At 31.4% G+C, this 23,153-nt stretch overlaps 1 protein-coding gene across 8 annotated transcripts in view; it reads right to left on the bottom strand.

The window, feature by feature from the left end:
• LOC145260350 (uncharacterized) overlaps nucleotides 1-23,153 on the bottom strand; it is a 359,041-nt gene that overhangs the window by 120,968 nt on the left and 214,920 nt on the right. For 6 of the 8 annotated variants that reach the window (XM_080118276.1, XM_080118279.1, XM_080118282.1 and 3 more), the window contains exon 2: nucleotides 4,382-4,445. In XM_080118276.1, coding sequence (XP_079974402.1) covers nucleotides 4,382-4,445 — 64 coding nt within the window. Of the gene's footprint in view, nucleotides 1-4,381; nucleotides 4,446-13,591; nucleotides 13,847-23,153 lie in introns of those variants that run through there. The other 2 variants (XM_080118283.1, XM_080118281.1) reach the window with 2 other exon arrangements.

The following is a 23,153-nucleotide window of genomic DNA, read 5'->3' as shown; positions in this document are numbered from 1 at the left end:
TGCAAAAATTATATTTTAAATAATTTTTAATAAATAATTTTACAATAAGAATAATTTGTTTGAAATAATTTCTCTTATAAAAGTAAGTATACAAATAGTTACATTGAATTTTTTTCTTTCAGAAAAAATTAATATGTTAACTATTTTTTTTTTAATATTTTATTTTTACAAAAATAAGAATTCAAATAATTGCTTTATTTTTTCTTTGTGAAAAATTTGTATGGAAAAAAAATTCAAAGCAATTATTTGAATACCTATTATATATATATATATATATATATATATATATATATATATATATATAAGAAGTTATTTAAAATAAAAATTTCTACAAAACTTTTCTAGATTTTCTTTCAACACTTATTTGATTATAAATTTTTAATCAAAATAATCCGGTGTGATTTTGGAGTACCAAACATCAATGTTTATGTGGGAGAAATGAAATAAATGAATTGGTGGGGGTGGGGGGGAATTAATTAATAAGTGAATGAGCAGCCATTTTTTTTTTCTTCTTTTCAACAATAAACCTGAGACAAGTTATTGAGCCGCACCATTCAGTTCATACTGTCAAATGGTTTACTTTAAGTGTCAGTTTGTGTTTTCCTCTAAAGTTAGATGGCGTCTGCAGTTACTGTTTGTTTAAGAAATCTAAAAAGGCCAATGAAATTACTGATTTCTTCTGCTGGGATTCTAACCTTGTGTAAATATTCACAGCTGTTATTGCATTTTTAGAACTCTTCGAAAAAGAAGACCATAAAATAAACAAACTAACAGAAAAGACAGAAGCCATTCTGGAAATTTGATAGAAAAACCATTAGTTTTTTTTTCCTTTTTTTTTTTTTTCCTTTTTTCCTAAGCATTAATATTCAAAACAACTACGAGTATTGATATGTAGCACAATAATAAAGAACCTGAATTCCTTGCGTTTAAAAAAACTTATACTTGCCTTACACGTAAATTACGTTATTATAAACATGGCAACTTCGGAGCTTGTTGTCAATCAAATTTGATTAGCTCAGATGTTTATAAAATCTTAGCTGTGTCAAAGCAATCGAGGTTGACAGGTGTAATAGGTCAGATCCACTTGACTGACACCCGGGATTGGCAACATTTTTGTCTTTGTTTTTAATATGTATCGATCTCTCCTCCTTTCCCTCTCCTTCCATCTCTCTTGCTTGTTGTCACTACAAGTGAAAGATTTGGAATTGCGTTTAGAAGTGTGACATGTGACTCGTCGCAGACAGTCACATGTCAGCTCAACTCTCAAGTTCTTAAAATGCTTCTTGAAACGTAAAAAATAAAAAATAAAAACTTTTTTATAAAAAATCCATTGTTCACTCATTTTATACACGATTCAATTCCAGCATTAATGACGCCTAATGACGTTGAGCACTTGACATGAGACCCACCATCAGACGTAGCCAACACCACATCAACCTGTTGATGTAAGAAGAGGTTTGCCTATTGTTTTATCGTGTTTAACACCTGGGGAGCTGGTTGCCATGCTGAAGACATAACAGCCATTTCAGAGACGTTCCTACAGTATGGGTAAACCAAATTACTTTCCCTGGTAAGTGATCTAGTCATTATATATATATATGTTTACTATATTTATCAAGTTAGGACATTTATCGCACTGACGGTGAGATTACAACATAATATTAATGCAGGTATATCCCAAAGGCTTGATCCTTGGACCTTTATTATTCCTGATATTCATAAATGACCTTCCTGATAAAATTGTATCTGAGATGTGTATATTTGCTGGTGATACCATGCTCTAGAATAGACATGAAGGAAAAACGAATGTACACATATCCATGGCAAGGGAAGAAACCTTAGAAAATGACCTTCAGTCTGTAGCGGAATGGGACGTAAATGACTGGTAATATTTAATGCTACTAAGACTAAGCGTCTTTCCTTTAACAACTAGAAAAAAAGCATTCTCAACGATTGCCATAACAAATAACACCCTACCTGAAAACCCATCTTTTAAACTCCTTGGCCTAACATTCACAGACAACATGAATCGGAACAAATACATTGATGACATTGCCAAAGCTGCTGCAAAGAATATGAGCTCCTAATCTGCATTTTTTTTTTTTAATGACTTCTAACTTTATCTATGAAAAAGGAAAAAAAAATTTTTGGTGAATTTTCCAATGTTTAATAATGGTAGTTAAATAAAAAATAATTTTTTTTATTTTTGATTTTGAATACATATTAGTTTTTTTACATAAAAATACATTTAATTAAATTACAAAAATTAAGGAATGGGGGGAAATTATTAATGAAAAAAATTAAGAATCCTTTCAGTATTTAGTGAAAAGCCCCTTGTTTTCTATCACTTTGGCATCTTTTGCTGCAAGACAGAACTAATCATTCACATATTATAGGTGAGATATTATTTCAGGACTTTTTTATACATTCCCATAAATCTTCTCGATTTTGAGGGTTTTTTTTCTGTGATCTTATCACCAATAATTTCCCAAACATTTTCAATTGGATTCAGGTCGGGGCTCTGAGCTGGCCAATCCATAAGGCAAATATTGGATCTATTTAGCTCTTAAAACTATTTTTGCTTTATGGCACAGAGCGTTGTCTTGCATAAAGATATCAGAATCAGAAAGATTAGGAACCACATGTTCTCTAATCAATTCTCTGTACATTAGGGCATTAATTTTTTCATGAATCCTCACAAGGGGGCCAATTCCTTTTGAAGATATCATACCCCATACCATTATACTGCCCCCTCCAAATTTTACTGTACTTTTAACGCACTTAGGGGACAGTCTTTCTCCTTTTTTTCTTCTGACATGTGGTTTTTTGTCTGATCCGAAAAGAGTGAATTTAGATTCATCACTAAAATGAATTTTTCCCCATTCTTTTCTTCCCAAAACAAATGTTTTTTGGCGAATAACAATCTGGCCATTTTATTTTTAATAGAAATTAAAGGCTTTGAGCATGGTCTTCTTGAAAATAATCTAACTTCGTTTAATCTTCGTGATATCGTTTGTCGGGAATTTTTTTGTCCAGTTTCGGACGTAAAATCTCGGGATATCGAAGCCGCATTTTTAAAGCAATCAGAACAAGATGATCAAGTGATTTTTCTATCCCCACCTCTTAATTATTATCCAGGGTCGGCCCGATTTTTTCTTTTCAGTAAATGGTAAACCTTTTCTATTTTCAATAACCCGAAAAACAATGCTTTTAGACCTCTTCAATATTTTAGCAATCTCCTCTATGAACGTTTTTTCATCATAACGGTCAAAAAGAAGCTGTCTTTCTTGTATAGATAGCTTTTTCGAATATTCGGAGTCAACATTTTGTTAAGTTGTTATTAAAATTGATAAAAATTGTATTAATTTTCCGCATTCTTTAACTTTTAGACACCTGTAATTTAATTAAATTTATTTATATGTAAAAAACTAATATATTTTTTATTTAACTACCATTATTAAACATTGGAACATTCACGAAAAACTTTTTTCCTTTTTCATAGATAAAGTTAGAAGTCATTAAAAAAAAAATGATCGAACATTCCTAACTTTTGGACGCTACTGCATATAATGATCACTCATTGAGTTAAATTGCTTGAATACAAAAACTGAGTTTGCGAAGTCAAGTCTATATTAAAAAAAAAGAAGAAAAAAAAAAAGACAAAATCCAAAATTAGTCTCTCTTTCCAACTAAGGGTTATATAGTATTACTGAGTGTGATCATATTCTCTTTTACTTATAACAACCTATTTCAATTCTTTTCTTTCCATTCTATTTTCATTCATAATTTCGATTTCTGAGTTCATCTTTTTCAAATACAATCAAAGTTGAATTGATAAAAATATTCCGTTCATTCCACTTGTCATCTAACACATTCGGCTTGGCACAATCTTCTTTTGTTTTGTAGACATCCAAGGTCAGATTTAATTAAATGAAAATTGCATTGCTTATTCATCAAATTCATTGTAAGCTGATGGTTTGAGGCTCAAGACTTAACAATGCCAAAGTCATCCACATCATGTAATTCACATAGTTGCTCACAAACAAGGTTTTTGTATATCTTTTTTTTTTGCCTTGAAAAAATGTGAGAAAAAAAACAGAAATACAGCTTTATTATAAAAGTCACATATACATATTATATATGTTAACTAAAACAGAAGCCACTAAATTATTGAACGTCCATTTTTATTGATTTGAACAGTCCGTTTAGTGCTTGCAATTCAGATAATAGGACCTCACATCAGTGAGGGGGATGATACACATAAATAGCTACCGAGAGGTTCATCCTGGAAGAGTGCATATTCTCTTCTGATGACTGACATTATTTAAAAACCGAAGTATAATAGTCCACAATTAAAAACAGCCTACAAACTGTTACTTACCTATCTGGCGGTTTCTTCTCGCAGCCTTCGTTTTCAGTTTCAGGAACAACGGTATCATCCGGAGCTGAAAATAAAAAAAAAGAAAACAAAAGAATAAGATAAAGTCAACAGATTTTGTTAAAAATGAAACCTGTTTTTTATCAAATTTATTTTTAATGGTCGATTACATTACATACATTAAATCAACATGAACTGTTTCATTATGTCTACTGCACATAATCATTTTAGTCTTTTTAATTTCTTGTTTCTATCCAAACTTAGAAATTAGAGAGTTCTTAGGCTAGTAGCTGTAGAACAGTTGAGGTAGCAGGTTCAGTTCACAGAAATATTGGAAACATTAACATTAGGAATTAGACATGAGTAAATAATATTTAGAATTTCAGTTTTAAAGTTGACATAATATTGACAGAACAAGTTTAAAATTAACAGATTAAAATTTTACATTTACATTAAATTTAATCATGAGACGACGATTAAGATTTCTTGAATTTCAATTTGTTCTTAAAACCCCTTAATGAATTTTAACAAAAATTCGAAGAATTGTTGATATAAAGTTTAGAATCATTATATCATGACTATCTTTATAAGGCGACATCAATGTGATGCGAAACTGTTCTGCATAGAATTTTTTTTCTATTGTTCCTGTTTTCATAATCATTATGAATCCTTATAAACTTTCAGTTAAAAAAACTTTTTTTTATGCAAATATCATTCAATTCATATTTGTAGTTTCTTTTAATGAAAAAAATTTATTGCATATTTTGCAAACCTCTTCCCTCTGATAAGAAGAATTGCATTTTTTTTCGACTCAAGTTTATTTGTACTCCTTGTCAGAAAATTAAAATCTCTGTATACCTTCTTTATAGATTTTTAATGTTTTTTTTTTGAAAATTTGAATTAATTTTCAATAATAAGATTTTCCTATTATATATAACTACTTCATTTACTCACATAAAATTAACATACGAAAGTATAAATTTATGCGTAAACTTTAAGTATTTACTTCAAAAGTGCTCAATATGTAGGTAGAGTTAGTAAGTTATAAAATATATATGGCGATTAAGCTACACTGAATATTCCGCGTTTCATCCACTCTAAGACTCTTCAGGCTTATGCGCATAAGCCTGAAGAGTCTTAGAGTGGATGAAATGCGGAATATTCAGTGTAGCTTAATCGTCATATATATTTTATAACTTACTATATATATATATATATATATATATATATATATATATATATATATATATATATTAGTAAGATAACTCTTATTGAAAATTAATTTGACCCATTCTGGTTTGTTTTTTCTTTTTCTACTCTTTATTCATCTTGAAAACATTCTACAAACATTATTTTGAATTCTATGACCACCATCATACAATGCAGTTTCATAAAATGCTAAAACCAACAAATTTTTAGTTCTGTTACTTATATAATTTGCTAACTCATTTCTTTCCTCTGAAGAGAAGAATTTTGCATTCTTATAAACTCGGTGGAATAAGGATATTTTAACCATCTTTATTGGAGGTATTCCATCAAAAAATAAATTTTACAGGTGTTAATTTTAGTCAAAATATATATTAAGGAATATACATAAGAAATATACATAAGGGTAGATTTTCTTATAATAAAATGTTAAATAATAAACATAAAATTCATATAATTTTCATCTTGGTGGTTATTATAACATTTTGGTTGATTTAACCTCCGATTTTCAGGTTTATTTCATTGAAGATGGCAAGGGCCTGTGGCATAGTGGATAAAGTTAAAATTCGGCTGTACACTTTTCTGGAGGTTGAAGGTTCAATACTCAGTGCAAGTGACAATCAAAATATAATTGCGAATTACTTATGACTTTTACCCGGTTATGGTTGATGGAACGAGAATGTGCTAACCCCATGGATTAAATAAAAGATTCTGTGCTGATTCCCCGAGTTCAACAAGATACAATGGAGAGAGAGAGAGAGAGAGAGAGAGAGAGAGAGAGAGAGAGAGAGAGAGAGAGAGAGAGATTGGAAATCATAATATTGCTTTGACTTAAATGGAACAGTTAGAATCTGGGAAAAAAAATGAATTAAAATATCTGATATGATAAAGTTTAGTATGTTTCGGCGTAGCCGATTCGATGTCAAATTAATGCTTCATCATTATAGTCAAAGTTTTTTTTTTTTTTTTAATTCAGTAAACGAAGATTTTTTTCTTTGAATAAAATTGAAAGAAAAATTATAAAAAACAAAAATTTAATTTGATTTAAAAAAAAACAAAAAAAAACTTTAAAATAATCGTGTTTTAAATATAAAACAACACAAAAACAAACAACGAGATTACATTTTCATATTGTTTTTCTTGATTAAAAAAACTTAAAGGTTTTAATCCTTCAAAAATTTATAAAATAACTAAGAAAAGTTTTGCAAAATCATGATTTTTCCTTAAAAAAACAGTTAAGGTAATATAAACATTAAAAACTTTGAATTGTGTTTATTTAAGGCACAAAAAGGCAGCAACATTCAGTCTCCAACAACGAGATTATATTTTTCATATTGTTTTTCTTAATTCGAAAAAGAACTTAAAAATAACCGTGTTTATTTAAAACACAACACAAAAACAGACAACACTCAATCGTAGACAACAAGATCATATTTTCATATTGTTTTTGAGTTTGTTTCACTATACCAAAAAAGATATCAAAAAACAAATATATAACAAATAAATGTTACCAAAGGCAAGATAAGTTACTTTTCTACCTAACTTAATAAGTTTTAGTGTTTTTATTTAATGTATAATGTTTATTTGGTTCGAAAGATGAGTAACTTTGAATGCTGCCAGAGAACAAGAAAAGATTGCAGTGATGTCTTTGAAAACTCGATAATCACTTCCAAACAAAACAAAATGGTGGTAGAAACCCACCCAATAAATGTTACCGTGACATTTATTGAGTGGGTTTCTACTACCACTTGGTTTTATTTCTTATTTTGAAATGGTTATCGAGTGTTCAAAGACATTGCGGCCATCTTTCCTTGTTCTCTGGCAGCGTTCAAGATTACTCGTTTTTCAAACCAAATAAATATTTGACATTAAATAAAAACTTATCCAGTTAGGTAGAAAATTAACTCATCTTTTCTTTTTTAACATTTATTTGTTATATATTTTGTTTTTTGACAACTGAAAATAATTAACCCAAATGAGTTTTGGAAAACATGATTTTTCTTAAAAACAGTTAAAGTGATATATTTTCACATTGTTTTTTTTTTTTTTTTTAATTTTTAAAACAAAAGTTATAAAATCTTCATAAAAATGTAACTGGTGTGGTCAACGCTCAACACGCTGAAATGTCCCATTTCCGATACGATAAAAGGTAAACCCAGTATTATAACAACCCTAACCCCTCTCCCAAATGCAAATGTATGTCTGAGAAAATTGCTTCCTGAGAAGACAATCTGTCTTGAAAACCCTGGTAAATCGCCTCTGATATGTAGCATACATCTGCGCTTGGGAAAAGGGTTGATTTATTTTAGATTGCCTGAGGCACCCTCACAAAGAAATGCTAACAAGGTTAATCATGACCAATTTTGCGCTCACCCAGAACACCTATTTGGAAAAGTCGGATTCTCCACTATAAACTGACCTTGTGTCTCTCTTTGCTGCAATGGGAAGAGCAGGTAAATAAACATTTCTTTCTTCCAGATAAGTTGTTATACTAAGGTTGACAGTCTAGTCTATCATATTACTTCAGCCATTGCTAGTGGAAGGTAGATTTCATTTTTTTCTTAGAACTGCATGCCTGTGGAACGGTCTTCCATTTGCCTGCTTTCCAGCTGACTACAAGTCCAACGTAAACAAGTTCTTGATGAGCCGTTCCACTTAAGTTAACAAATTTACCAAATTTCCATTACTAACAATTACTATATTGTCCAATTGACTACTGTACACTCTTTAACCCTCGAGTGGCCTCTGGGCCTTAAGTGGTGATGCCTATGTAAAAAATAAAAAAGAAAAAAACACTATGTTTCTGAATTTTTGAGATAAGGATTGATCATTCGTACTTGGATTCTTTGGACTACTGTTCTCATCTTGAGTGTAATTTTTCACAACGTTTTAGTTGATGTAACCTCTGATCTTTAGTTGCCCACGAGAACCCATGTAAAATTAAGTTGTAAGTTACACTCTTCTGCAGGCTGAAAGTTCAATCCTTAGCACAGGTGACACTCAAAATACAATTGTAAATTACTTCGGACTTCTAACCAGTCATGTTTGATGGAACGAAAACATGCTACTCTAGTGGATTAAATGAAGCGTTCCGTTTGAAATTTCATACAGATTCCCAATTTGTACAAGATAACCCGTGAAGAAGATTGGAAGTTTCTCTAGACTCTTTGTGAAAGCAATGTGTTAGCCCAGAAACCAAGCTTACAGTCCGAGTCTGTGAATGCCTAAATGCCGCTCATTTTTACTTAGAAAGAAAATCCAAGAGAAAGATGCTTCATGGAAAGGAACAAAACAAACGAATCAATATAACAGCATTTAAATCAGACAATATAAAAAAAATGAGTATAGCACAGTTGAACAGAGGTAGCTTTAACACAGTGAAACAGAGGTAGCTTTAACATGGCTTTCTGGCTATAGAGTAGTGATCTGACTTTTCCACTCCTCCATCTTGAATTAAAACTGTACACATTTGTCAAGCCAAAATAAAAGTTTCCAAAGAAAAAACGCTGTGAGTTACATGTGTTTATTTACAACTCTGGAAAACAGAGTGAACCACAGAAATGCAACTATCCTGGCTGATATTCAACAGTGCAAGCAAGACAGGAACCTCTCATTTGAAAATTCAATATATATCATTTGTAAACAATTCCAATACCACAAGTATTTTTATGTTATTTTATTGGTTGTATGGTCAGTCTTACACGTGTTTCGTTGAATGGTATAGATTGTCGAAACAACTCATCATAGTCCCATATAAATCCTTAAGAAAAAAAAGATGATTAATCCATACCATTCAATGAAACACGTGTAAGACATACCATACAATCAATAAAATAACATGCTATATAAATATAGTTGTGGTATTGAAATTGTTTACAAATGATACACATGCTCTGAAAGTGCAATCCATTTTTATTGGTTGGTTTTGTTTTACGGCATGTCAACCCTTTTCAGATTATTTAATGACGAATCCAATGATTTTGAAGAAAAATTTTTTAATAGAATATGTTTTTTTTTTTCAAGTCGGTTTCTATTTAACCCATAGTTGGGACCCTAACAGGTACTACCATTCTGGGTTAGAGTGGACCTAGGCGCAATGGCAATTAAGGGGTGTTTCACACTATCCAAAGCCCGCAAGCTGGGGCCTCACCATCGGAAGGTCATATTCAGGACCCATTTTTATTGAGCTTAAATAAATTTGGCAATTAAAAAAAAAACCTTTATTGAATATATACATTAAAAGTATATCTTTATATATCAAAAGACACACACATATAGTTTTTAAAATATAATTATCCACTGAGAGGTGTTTCGTCGTCTACTTTTCATCAGAGTGGCTGAATCTAGCTACAAAACACATGTCAGTAGATAATTATATTTTAAAAACAATATATATGCCGCTCCCCATTTGGGGGTACCAAATTGGTCAAAGGGAAAATTATTCCCAACTTGCATTTAGGTTAAAATGCACTTTCGTATAAATAATTGAATTCATTCAAAATGTATCACAAAAACAAATAAAATAACACACAAACACACACACATATATATATATATATATATATATATATATAATTGAATTTGATCCATAGTTATTAATATATATCATTGAATTTACATTCTTTCTTAAGACCCCTTAAGCTTAAGGATTAAATTTTAGACATTTTTCTAGAATCAAAAACATGTAATAGATTTTAGATTTTGATACAAATTAGAACAAGAATTCTAGACATAAGGTTTGATATCATTATATTTGGAGTCATTTTATAGCGATTGAAACAATATTTATACCTTAACAGCAATTACTTTTGGTTTTATAACAATTTGGTTCAATGGATTTTATGACCAACCGATGTAACTACGTCTATTCTGTTCAGAGTCAGTAAAAGAGACAAAAAAAAAGATCTTTCTAGACAGGAGAAATTTAAATTTTTGTCCCAATCTAGATTGCTCCCTTTTCAGGGAGCTCGATTGGTACAATTCCAGAGTTCAACCTAATTAAAAAACAAAAATACAGAAAGATCTTTATGAGGTACGGTACGTCACGGTACGAAAATGTCATATTCCAAAAATCACGTTTTTCTTTTTTTTGGCCTTTCTATACTATAAAAATAAATAAATAAATAATTGAATTTCAAGTGAAACAAATGGTATCTACGTAATTATCAGGACTCAAATAGTAACATATCCAAAAATTACGAAAAACGATATGGTATAAAAATAATTATTAATGAAAAAAGAAAGTTGTGAAGCAAAATCACTAAACTAACTAAAAAGGAGAGGAGTTGACAGTGGAGATAATTAAGTTCTGTTGCTTGCGTCATATAATGAACGTAATTCAAAATATTGGACAAATTTTATTCCTCATCTAAACTTTATCAAAAACTGTTTTTCATTAATAATTATTCTTCTACCTTATCGTTTACCGTAATTTTTGGATATGTTACTATTTGCGACATAATTACGTAGGTACCATTTGTTTTACTTGAAATTCAATATTTTTTCGTTATAATATAGAAGCACCTTTTTTTGCGTAGAAAATCATTTTTTAACGATTTTAGCCATTTTAATAGTACAAGACTGATTTTGATCTCAATAGTTGAAATAGAGTTGTTTCCCCTTTATTAAATATGGCGGATCAAGACACTTCATAAAAGGAGTATTTTTTTCTGCATCAAAATCCGACCTGGAGTCTAGACTCTTCACGCGCATATAACAATCAAACGATACCGGAAAATAATTTGTTCAGAAGAAAAAAAAAAGGGGGGGGCATAGTTTAAAAATGTACAAAAAATCCCGGGTAACAGTGGATTGGGTCGATACAATAAATCATTAATCAATAATTCAACTAGTTATACCCCCCTCCCGTAAAATGAGTATTTTTATATATTTATTCTATTTTAAAAGAATTAACAACCTAATTTTTAGGTATCATACTTTTCCATAAAAAATTATTTATAAAGAAATCAAGAAGCACCAGTCTCCTCATCTCAAAACTCTAGTCTACATTAATAAAACCATCTCGCGTGTTTCTCGGCTATACTTAATTTTGATCAGTAAACACTGAATATATATAGTTCAGCTTAATTAATAATAAAAAAATAAATAAATAATAATAATAAAATAATTTAAAAAAATGCAGAAAATTTTGAAAGTACCCGTTACGGAACGAAGATGTCATATTCCAAAAATCACAATCTAATAGTTTTATTTTTTTTTTTTACCTTGGACAATTAAATTTTATGAGGAAGCAAAAAGAGATTGTTTCGCGTCACCGGCTTAAAAAAAAAAAGGTAAAACCATACAAACACCGTGACAGCGAATTAACCCTACCCCTAACCCTAACCCTAACCCCTAACCCTAACCCCTAACCCTAACCCTAACGCTGTCACGGTGTTTGTATAATAATACCAAAAAAAAAAAAAAAAAAAGTAGGGCAGATAAGTCCATAATAATTCAAACTTGCACGAGCCGTCCTGTACTCCTGTAATGCTAACAATTTCACATTAATCGCTTTAAATCATTTTAGGGTGTTTTTTTTTTATCAAAATACGTGATTTTTGGAATATGACATTTTCGTTCCATGACTGGTTGGTTCGTACATCATAAAGATTTTTCTGTGGTTTTGTCTTTTTAATCAGGTTGATAAGAACAAATATATAATTCACTATTAATCGGAATATCTATTGAAAATAAAACTGAAATAAGGCAAAACGATTTTTTAATACTACTATAAAAAAAAAAAAAAAAAAAAAAGGTAAACATGACTAGATTAGATGTTGAATTATTTTTCGTTAACACCGGATATATACAGAACGAAATAGATAAAGTTACGACTAGTTATATTGCTACATAATTCATTAAAAAGATTGTCAACCTAATTTTAAGTTGTCAACTATTTTTTTTTAAAGAAACCAGGAAACGAACACTTGTCTCCGCGTGTGAATTATTAAATCGTAGTTGACTACAGACGACAATGTGTAAGAAAAGAAACAAATCATATAATTTTAATCTAATAAAACAAAAACATGTTAATAAATCGATCTGAAGTAGATAAAACCATAATTATTTAAAAAAAAAAAAAAAATTAAAATGTAACCCACCGAGTATTTTTGTTGTTGTCCTTTTTAAGGTCCTTAAAAAAAATAAGTTGTGTTTTTGCGGGAAAAGACATGCCCATAGTATTTTGTAAAGTTGGACTAGAAATCGCACAGTCGGAGGTAAAACTTGGGGGAAATGTCAAAACTCAAAGACAATTTTTATGTAGATATATATTCAGCTTTCGTCACGAAAAAATAAAAATACAAACGATGATAGTTTGAGAGTTTTTCATTTGCTAGATTTTGTCCCCCCCCTACTTTCCTTTCTTTCTCTTTCTACTAAAATGACAAATGAAATAAACAAAGAAAGAAAGGAGGAAAAAAAAACAATTGAAAATTTTCGTATACTTTACAGAAAACGCAGTTTTTGTTTATTAAATATATATATACATACATATATATATATATATAGATATAAGATATAAATAAAAAAATTTTGTTTAAAATTCTGTCAAGTTTTAAAATGCTTGTCTAATTTCGTTGGATTTATAGCAAACTGAATGAAATGTTCAACCGCGCCTGATATATAAAACAAGAATTTTAATTGAAGTTAAGAATTAAGAAGAAAAAAAAACATCTTAAAACCAAACAATGCAGTCTAGCTGAGGATTATAAATTATTTTGTACTTATTTTATTTATTTTACTTATGTGTAGTTCAGTCGAGGTTTAATTGAATTTACTCATGGTCAGTGCGTTCGTAAATTATTTAAAAAATAACAACAATAATAATAAAAAGGACGAACTACATTGTCAAATGTAAAAACAATCGGCAAGAAGAAAAAAAAAGCTAAGATCTTTAAATTAATTATTGCTAAATATGAAAAAAAAAATACAAATAAATAAATAAATAAATACAGGACAACACTATATACAAAAACAGCGAAATGAAAAAATTAAATAAGTTACCTGCTGAAATGAATTTTAGAATCGCATCCAATTTGTTTCTTTTGTTTTTGTTGTTTTTAAAAGAAGGGTTTATCCATTTGAAATGTAAATTGAATAAGTAAATAAAACGATCTTTCTTTCTTTTTTTTTCTTTTTTGGCGAGAGATCAAAGTATTGGGGCAGGGGGATAAATAATTGCGAATTATTCAGCTAGGAAAAGACAAACAGCGAAAAGGTGAGGCGAAAGCAGGCGGATCACAGGTGCGCCAACAGTCATCATCATGCAAATAAATAAACCCCGTCCTCACCTGCAACTGGTTAGTAGTGCTAACACTAGCGAGGATTTTTTTACACACACACACACACACACACACACACACACACAAATTTAAATAATTAAAAAAAATTATTGAAAAAATATCTAATCAAGATAGGATTACCGATTTAATCTTTAAATTTTAATAATTTCTTTAAAAAAATTTAAATACTGAATATAAACACACACGCGCGCGCGTGTGTGTAAGAATATAAAAAATATATAAAGAGGACATATTAAATATTAACATTTCTTTTGTTGCAGTTTCACGGTAAATCCGATCGCCAGAAGTGCATTTCTATTCTATACGTCTATGTTTGAATGCGAATGGTTTCGAATCTCCCGATCGTCAGGAATTGTCTTCCTACACTGATAATTGCGTAAGCATGGAACACTAGTGTCTGTAGGCATAGAAGAATTATTATTAATTAATTATAATTATCAAGCACCTTTCTGTCTCGGAAGTATAAATTAAGAGGCAGTCAACTAGTGTTTATGCAAAGTTCACGACTTCCGTCGTTCGAACACTCTGGATTGTCTAATATCTGTGCACGAACTGTGCTTTTATTAGTTCCCTTCATCCTCGTGGCAATTGTTTGGTGGCTGGGAGGTAAGGCTTAGCAAATGGAGTCATAGGTAGCTTCATGACTGAGTTCGAATATTCTGACCAGGAGGAGAAGGAAGAATAAGAAAAAGAAGACTACTACTACCCCACCCACCCCCAGAGAGAGAGAGAGAGAGAGAGAGAGAGGTAAGCTACATCTAAATGACCAAAGCACAGAATCAGTCCACAATCATAGTTCTTATTATTTTAAATACATGCATTTGCCTGTATTACAGGTGACCAAAAAACAAAAAAAAAAACGGGCCCCAAATCTAATTAGGCCTCGTTTCTTAGTGTTTTGTCCGAATGAAATGAAACTTTGGTCATAACTAGTTTATTATATTCAAAACATCACATCAAAACCCTAGGGTCTTTGGCCTTTTTTTTCTTCGTTGACTGTAAAATGCCCAGAAAAACAATTGAATGTCCTCTGTTTTTTTTTTGTTGTTTTTTTTTTTTTGGGGGGGTCACCCTAGATAAGGAAAATAGTAATAAGTCAAACAGTACATCAAAATACAGTGTAATGTTTATATTATTATTATTTTAGATAATTGTTGTTTTACACATGTTTCATTTTGTCCTGCCATCATACAACTCATCAGAGACGAACAGATATTATTAAAAATCACCACCACCGCAAAAAAAAAAAAAAAAAAAACGAAATAAAGTATGGATACTTCATATGAGGAGGATGGAAATTCAAAATCTTGAAAACGCTAAAAGGTAATATTCCCTTCCCAAGACATTCGATCCAACAAGGAAAAGATTTTATGATGTCATCATATCTAATATATAAAAGGCTATATGTCTGTCTGTCTGTCTATCTCCATATTTTCAAACTCTATCTCCCCGAAACTAAAAGTCGTGGAGGGGCGCTCGGGTCCTCAAGTGATTGGATTTTTTACAGACTGTTCTTTCATAGGTCTTTAGCCAGTTAAAATAGTTTTTAAGGGATCAAAAATAGATCAAAATTTAAAAAAATCGTTTTACATTTTATACATTCATCTTAGTTTATTTTTTTATATTTAATCAGTTCATATGCGTGTCATGTTAGTACAGTGGTAACGTCACCAGCTTTGAATGCTACAGTTTTGCTTTCAGTTTCGATTCTAGCTGATGGCACCCAAATACTTTTTTTTTTTTTTTTTTTTTTTTTTTTCCCCTTTTGAAATCACGACTCTATAAGAATATATACGAAATCTGGACAAATTCAAATATCATTTTTAAGAGTATTTTACACCCAGACAAAGCCGGGCGCCTTCTTCCACTTATATATATATATATATTGCTTTCACCATGTCCAATCCAGATCAGGCTTTTGATTCACACATTAAGTTCGCAATTCTTCTTTGCAAATCTTCATCTGCAACTCAGCAAAGCCTGTGTTATATAGTAGGTACCCTACACAAGTAGCAATTAAGTTAGCTAGTAAGAATTTTGATAAGGGTCATATCAGTACATGTCGGGATGACCCAGATGTGAAAAACAGAACTGTTCTCAGGGTTGAATTAAAGATGGGTGACAAGGTAAGAGGAAGACGTCAAACTCTGTACACAAAACAGTTGACAGATATGAGAACATGACGAATGAGTCACGTTTTCGAACGAGATAAAACCAAGGTTTTCAGTTCAGTCTCTCCATTCGAAAGATACGAACGAGATATGCCCAAATCATGTAGAAATAATCTAAATGGAAAAATGCCTCGATGCTTCTGCCGTCAGGCAGCGTCGCTCATTTCTTCAGTTAAAAAGTTAAAAAAGGAAATAGTTATTAGTCTCTCTCTCTCTCTCTCTCTCTCTCTCTCTCTCTCTCTCTCTCTCTCTCTCTCTAAGTCCATTCTCTCCAATGAAACCTTGAAGAAACTCGGCGAACGACTTCCTTATGTCTTTCCTACATGAAAAGTTTTACTGGTGTTAGTTAATAAGATAAGACGATGAAACGGGAAGAGAAACAAGCGACGATGAAGAGAATAAAAAGACTGTATAAACATCCCAAGCTTGTAGTTATAAAACATTACCTTATTTCGTTTGTTGATCACCTGGAACCACAGAGGATTAGTTGGTCAAAACGTGGGGAAACGACAACAACTATGGATCTCTACAGTTCTAAGTGAGCATTGTCTGAAGATAGCGGTTTTAATCTTATCCAAAGCTGGCCAGAGGATTAGTTGGCCAAAAACCTGGTGAGACAACAACAACTATGGAAGGCAGTAATTACTGAGAATACAGTTAAGAGATTCAGCATTCCTATCCTATCGCAATTAACCACCTGATGAAGACCAGAGGAATAGTTGGCCGAAACGTTGTGAAACAACAACTATGAAGATGAGGATTAGAGTTAATAAATAAATACAATTTTTTGTTTTCACAACTAAACCAGCAGAAGCGTTATTACACTGTCGCAAAGAAATAGCAAACTGCATTGGGATTTTTTTTTTTTTTTTTAAACAAACAAAGCAGATCAGATTCTTCTAAAATAAAATGAAAATATCTTTTCTGGAAATGGAACTTGCCTGAAGAATTGTTGATGAGTATACCGATCTCGACAGAAAAGTTGCAGAGGAAAATTGCGCGAATCAGTAAGGCCTCGGATGGACTGGACAAAATGAAAACAAACTGGGAGTCATCTCTTGTTAGCAAGATGAAACACAAGTTCTTTACAGCTATTATGGAAGCAGCACTTGGACATTCACCAAACGATTGAAGAAAATGTTTATATTAGATAGTATATGAACTAGATCAAGAAAACAACATAAAGCTACGTCGATCAAAAACAGATCGACTCAGTAGTTTCAGAGAAAACTTCTAGAGTAAATGTGGTATTCTGATGACAAATCAATATTAATCCCTATTAATATTAACTGTGCATCAAACGGATATCATAATACTTATCATGTGACAGCAGGACAAGAATTTATCTAGTCTGGTGGAGTATCCAGCTTCGTGCTATTACTTGAGGTAACATCACTTGGAGAAGGTTCACCATTCTAATGTGGGTTAGCTATAGAAATGAGATCTCATCTGGGCTGGGATTTTGAATATTTGGTCAGAGTTTATTTCTATGGAAAAATATCCTCATGGCAGGTTGTTCTGACAAACCCTTGTACACAGAGACCTTAGACATTCAAGGATAGTGTCTAGTAGGCATTCAAGTTCTCTCCAAACGAGTCATCTCTTCTTAGCAAGATGAAATGTGAGTTCTTTGTTACATCAGTTTTTGTAGATGGAAGCAGCACTTGGACATTCACCAAACGATTAGAAAAGTTGGTTTCTGCACTAGGATGCTAACAGCTGCTCTTAAAATCTGGAGCAACTTTACAATGGAGCAACTTTACAAACACCTGTGTCAGGTCTCAGTCTTGATCAGAGCAAGAAAAACAAGATAAAGCTAAAGATATTTTGTTTTTACTAGAGAGTCATCGTTTATGAAGGCCCAGGTGCCACTCGAAAGTAAGAGTTAACAAGTGTCCGTGAGACAACACTGACGATCGGTAATGGTAGAAATTTATTATTTAAGAGGACAGCTTAACAAGAACATTTACATTGTTTCTGTTTAACTTGAAAACGACCATGTTATACTCAGTTGGGAAGCAACCCCACGATATTGTGTTGCACAGACAGGTAGTTCTAAGAAAAAAAGCTTTGCTTATGGAATTTGCGTTTAGTTTTACACATAGAGAGTAGTGAAAATTGTTGACAGCGGTTGTAGTTGGGCGAGTGTTTGCTGTGAATGTTTTAAAGGAGAACGGTATAGATTGAAGATCAGTCAAAATCGTCAGTGATGTTCTTATATGGATGTTAAATGGTGGACCCATCAACAAAGCCATTTTTGTCTTGATTAGCAAAGAACAAACTACAGGGCTACCGTCAATTACAACCATATTTAAGTGAAATTAAATATTTATAAAGGTATAAATGTTATACAGGAATGGTCTACCTATACTAGGTACGGGCAAAAATAGGAGGACCTCGTTTTGAAAGATGATTTATCATATTTTTTTGTAGGTTTCCAATTACTTTTTCATTGTATTTGAAAGATTAGAGACTAAAGTTAATTTCCACAAGAAAAAAACAATATTTGTACACGTGAAAAAAAAAAAAAAGTTATGAAAAATGTTTTCATGGCGAGCTAACCAATTTAGCTAAATTTTTAAGTTAAATAAATTCATTGTAAAAATCCTTTAAAAGATAAATATTAGTTTTCTGTGTCTATTTCAAAGATAATTAGTAAAGTAAAGTCCTAAGATATTGAATTAAATAATAAAAAAAACACTGTTTGTGCAAAAATAACTTAATTAGCCCTCAAAAAGCAAGTAATTTATTGTTCGTCAAAAACGCAACAAACTAAAATTTTGTAAACACGATTATAAGGACGCCCAAAATTTCAGCCAATCGAAACGCTGTTTCAAAATGAAATCATGATAGTAAAAGGAGGGGAGGGGTGTCAGATTTATTCCCCCCCCTCACAGACGTGCATCCATACATTCCTATTCTGAACGTTTGTATCAATTTTGATCATTTTTTTTATTTATTTTTTATGTTCCTGTTTTTAAATTAATTTTTTTTTTTAATTATTGTTCGAGATTATATAAAAATTATGTTACGCCGAAAGTTTCACACTCTTGCGAGCAAGGAAATTATTAAAAACTTGCATATAAAAATTATGCGAAATTTGTAATTTAAAAAAAAAGTAGAAATATTTTTGCTATTATAATTTTTTGCGTATGAAAATATTAAATAAACAATGCTTAATTTAATGGTGATATTGGTTCCTTTTTCTTCGAGTTATATCGAATTCATTAATACGAACTTTAGGGGCTTTTTTTGTTGTAATGCACCTGTAAAAATTATTTAAATTTTTTTTTAATGTTACAAATTACAATGCTTTATTCATATAAAAAAAAGCAAAAATAAATTCTTGCATTTTTATTTACTACTGAAAACCATAACTTTAGTAAAGATATTTTTTTATTTAAATAAAATAATACATTTCCACCAAGATTTAAATAAAATAATTAGTTCATTATATTCCGCGATCATTATTTGATAAATACTGAAAATTTCATAAAAATTGGTTAATTTCCTGATTTTTGGTCAATTTTTAAGTAAAGGGAGGGGTCAAAATGTTTATACACTTTGAGTATCGGCATTCATTTTACCCGTACCTAACCTATACAGTCTCTTTTTCTCTCTCTCATTATATATATATATATATATATATATATATATATATAAAAGATAAAGTGTAAAGTAAAGTTACATAGAAACTATTAAATTATCAAGTCAATAAGGGTTACAGAAAGTCGAATAAGGAAGAAACCTCTTTAGGCCATGGTATTTCCAAACTAAATGCTTCTCGTCAGAAGAGGAGAAAAAAGCCGGCATTATAGAAAAGTAAAGATAACACAGACTTGGAACACATTCAGATTAGAAATTGAAAATTTTTTCCATTATTCAATGGAACATGTGTAAGAAGTATTTTATATATATAAAAAAATGAATAAAAACTTATGAGTGGGAATTAAATGCATCTTTTGATTTTGGAGTGGTAACTAATTATATATATATATATATATATATATATATATATATATATATATATATATATAATGTAAAATGACGTGGATGACCTGATATTTTCATTGCAAACTTTATTTTTGTATAAGCTGCATCACCTGAAGAGGTCTCTAATTACTAAAAACTAGCTGACTGAAACATGCTTATATATATATATATATATATATATATATATATATATATATATATATACATACACACACACACACACACACACACACACACAGATACACTAGCAGGTTGCCCAGTATTGCCCGGTCATAAAATACACTTAAATATGATATTTTAATTAATGCAGATTTCGTATTTATTGATATATTATATTGAACCCAATATATAGTAATGATTTAAAAAGTTTTAAAACAAATGACTCGTGCGCCACCACAGAGAATTGAAACTAAAACATTTAGCTTACGATTTACTTTTTTCTTTGACGTTAATGTCTGAGCTATGAAGTCATGTTTGCTGCAAGGCTAAAAATTAAAACATGACCCAATCGCTATTATGTGACGCGTGCATATTCGTAATGCCGTCGTTCGACCTTCACCTGGCAAATTCCATTTCTTTTAAATTTTCAAACTTTTGCACTGATTTTACCCGGCTAAAACTCAAATACAAAATTTTGCATTGGTTCGAATACCCTATATATTAAGTTTCATGTTTGTAGAACAAAAACTGATTGACGAGTTCGGTAGGCAAAATCTTTTAAACAAATATATATACGCATACATACGAAAGAGGTTTGTGTTTACTATAACCTTTATATGCAAATATTACGCAAGTATAAATCATGTAGAATATCTGCATGAATATAATTACACGTAATAGATAACTAAAGAGGATCATCTTATAAGAAAACCGAAAAAACTAATAGGCAATTATTTAAAATATGCAAATTAGCTAGATCGTTTGCAGATGAATGCAATATATAACAAAGTTGTATTTTCTTTTTACATAAATAGAAAAAGGGTTTTTAATATATCAATACACACGGAAAAATTTTTTATGACGTTTCTGAATTTTTGAGATGAGGATTGGTTATTCGCATTATTTGGAGTCATTGGACTATTGTTCTCATCTTGAGTGTGATTTTCACAACGTTTGAGTCAATATAACCTCCGACCTTCTTCAGGTGTATCTTGTCGAACTCTGGAATTTTGACAGAATTTCGAACAGATCCCTTGATTTACTTTACAGGGGTAGTGTGTTCTTGTTCCGTCAGCCATGACTGGATAGAGGTCCTAAGTAATTTGCAATTGTATTTTTTTGGTCGCCCACACTGAGGATTGAACTTTCAACCGTCAGGAGAATATCACTTTTTACAATTGATTTTTCTAAGTACTCAAACCATTGCACCACGGGTCCTTGCGGATAATTCTAGTACGAATTTTAGGAGCCTTAAACTTATTATTATTATTAGTTATTAATATCACTATTTATTACTAACTAGTGGGGGTACCCGGCGTTTCCTGGGTGTGTGTAAGTGGTGTAGTAAGAAACCCTGGAGGGTGGGGTGGGGGTGGGGGGTACAAAAGTGGTAGTAGGGGGGAGGGATCAAAACAACAGTAGGCAGCCCGGGTGGCGAGAGGTGTTAAAAAAAACAAAAAATGTAGTAGTAGGCAGGCAGGCTCGAACCCGTAATGCGAAGGAAGGGAAAAAAACAAAAAAAACTAATGTCTTAGCTGATGTCTCCATCATGCAACCGGAAGTCGAGAGCGATGAAATTAAGCATAGTCAATCCAACGGAGATGATGACGAAAATGTCAACGAAAAAAACGACTCCCTCCTTGTACGAAACTGTCCAGTTGATGGTGAAAGAATGAATGTTTTTGGCCAATTTTTCGATATTTGTCGTCCGAAGGATTGAACTTGAAAACGATACTGATCTCCTGAGGATCTGTTACATGTGTCAAAAGTTTTTGACAGACATACAAACACACACACATACATTTTGCCTTTTATATATTAGACTAGTGGGGGGGTACCCGGCGTTGCCCGGGTGTTTGTAGGTGTGTGTATGGGGGGGGGATAAGTAATAAGCCTGAAACGATGTTAAAAAAATTGGAAAAAAAAAAAAAAAAAACGCTGTGTGTATGGGGGGGGGGAAGTAAACTAAAGAATAAGCAAAGTAAAAAAATAAAGAAACGTTGCCCGCGTGTCTAAAGATGTAAAAGAAAAAAAAAAAATAGTTTTGGTCATGAGGCTGGATTGAACCCAGGAGCCTTGACGCGGAGGTGAAACAAACTCCAACCACTTAACCGTCTAGGCCAAGAGTAAGAGGAATTGATTATAGTGTTAAAATAAGGCTTATAAAGCGAGTGAAAGAGGTTTGATTGACAGATAGTCACTAAATGAGGTCATCGCAGGAGCGTTACGAGATGACGTAGCAGTATTTTATTTTTTTTTTGTTCTCTCTCTCTCTCTCTCTCTCACTTCGTCTTCCTTACTCTAAAGACTGTTACTAAAAAAGAAAATGGCGTCTGGCTGTTTTTTTTTGTAAAAACTTCGATCGTTAATATTTTTTGTAAGCGTATTTTTTTTTTTACTTCACATTTTTGGCTTGTTATTTTTCGTTTAACTATCATATCTAACTATTTTTAATGTGATAATAACTTTGGTAACGTTGTCATAGCGTAGAAGTTCATAGTTTAGCTTGTGTGAGGGTTAAATTTTTTTTACCGATAACAACAATGTTTTTTAAATTCAGACTGCCATTAGAGCTTGCTGACGTCAAGATCACGTGACATGACTCTGCGGGTTTTAAATACAAGTTGACCCAAAATAAACGCCCCCGTATATACTTTATGTAGAAGAGTTGGCGCCCGTATTTTTTGGGGCAGTTATAAATCGACTTAAAAATATGTAATCTTTAACATTAAAATGTCACTTTTTTGGGGCCCCCTCCCCTGCAGAAAATCGATCAGTTGACGCACTTCTGATGGTCCTTTTGGGCTAATTTTTCGATATTTGTCGTCCGGAGGGTGGGGCTTTAATATGATACCAAGTTTATGAATTTTTGTTCCGTCGGTCAAAAGTTTTTAGCAGACACACAAACATACATACATAAATACATTTTCGCTTTTATAT

Source organism: Euprymna scolopes, chromosome 36 (assembly GCF_053919585.1).
Source record: "Euprymna scolopes isolate OS-2025 chromosome 36, ASM5391958v1, whole genome shotgun sequence".
NCBI classification, from domain to species: Eukaryota; Metazoa; Mollusca; class Cephalopoda; order Sepiida; family Sepiolidae; genus Euprymna; species Euprymna scolopes.
Note: the sequence above shows the minus strand (reverse complement) of the source record. Positions and strands in the feature narration are given on the sequence as shown.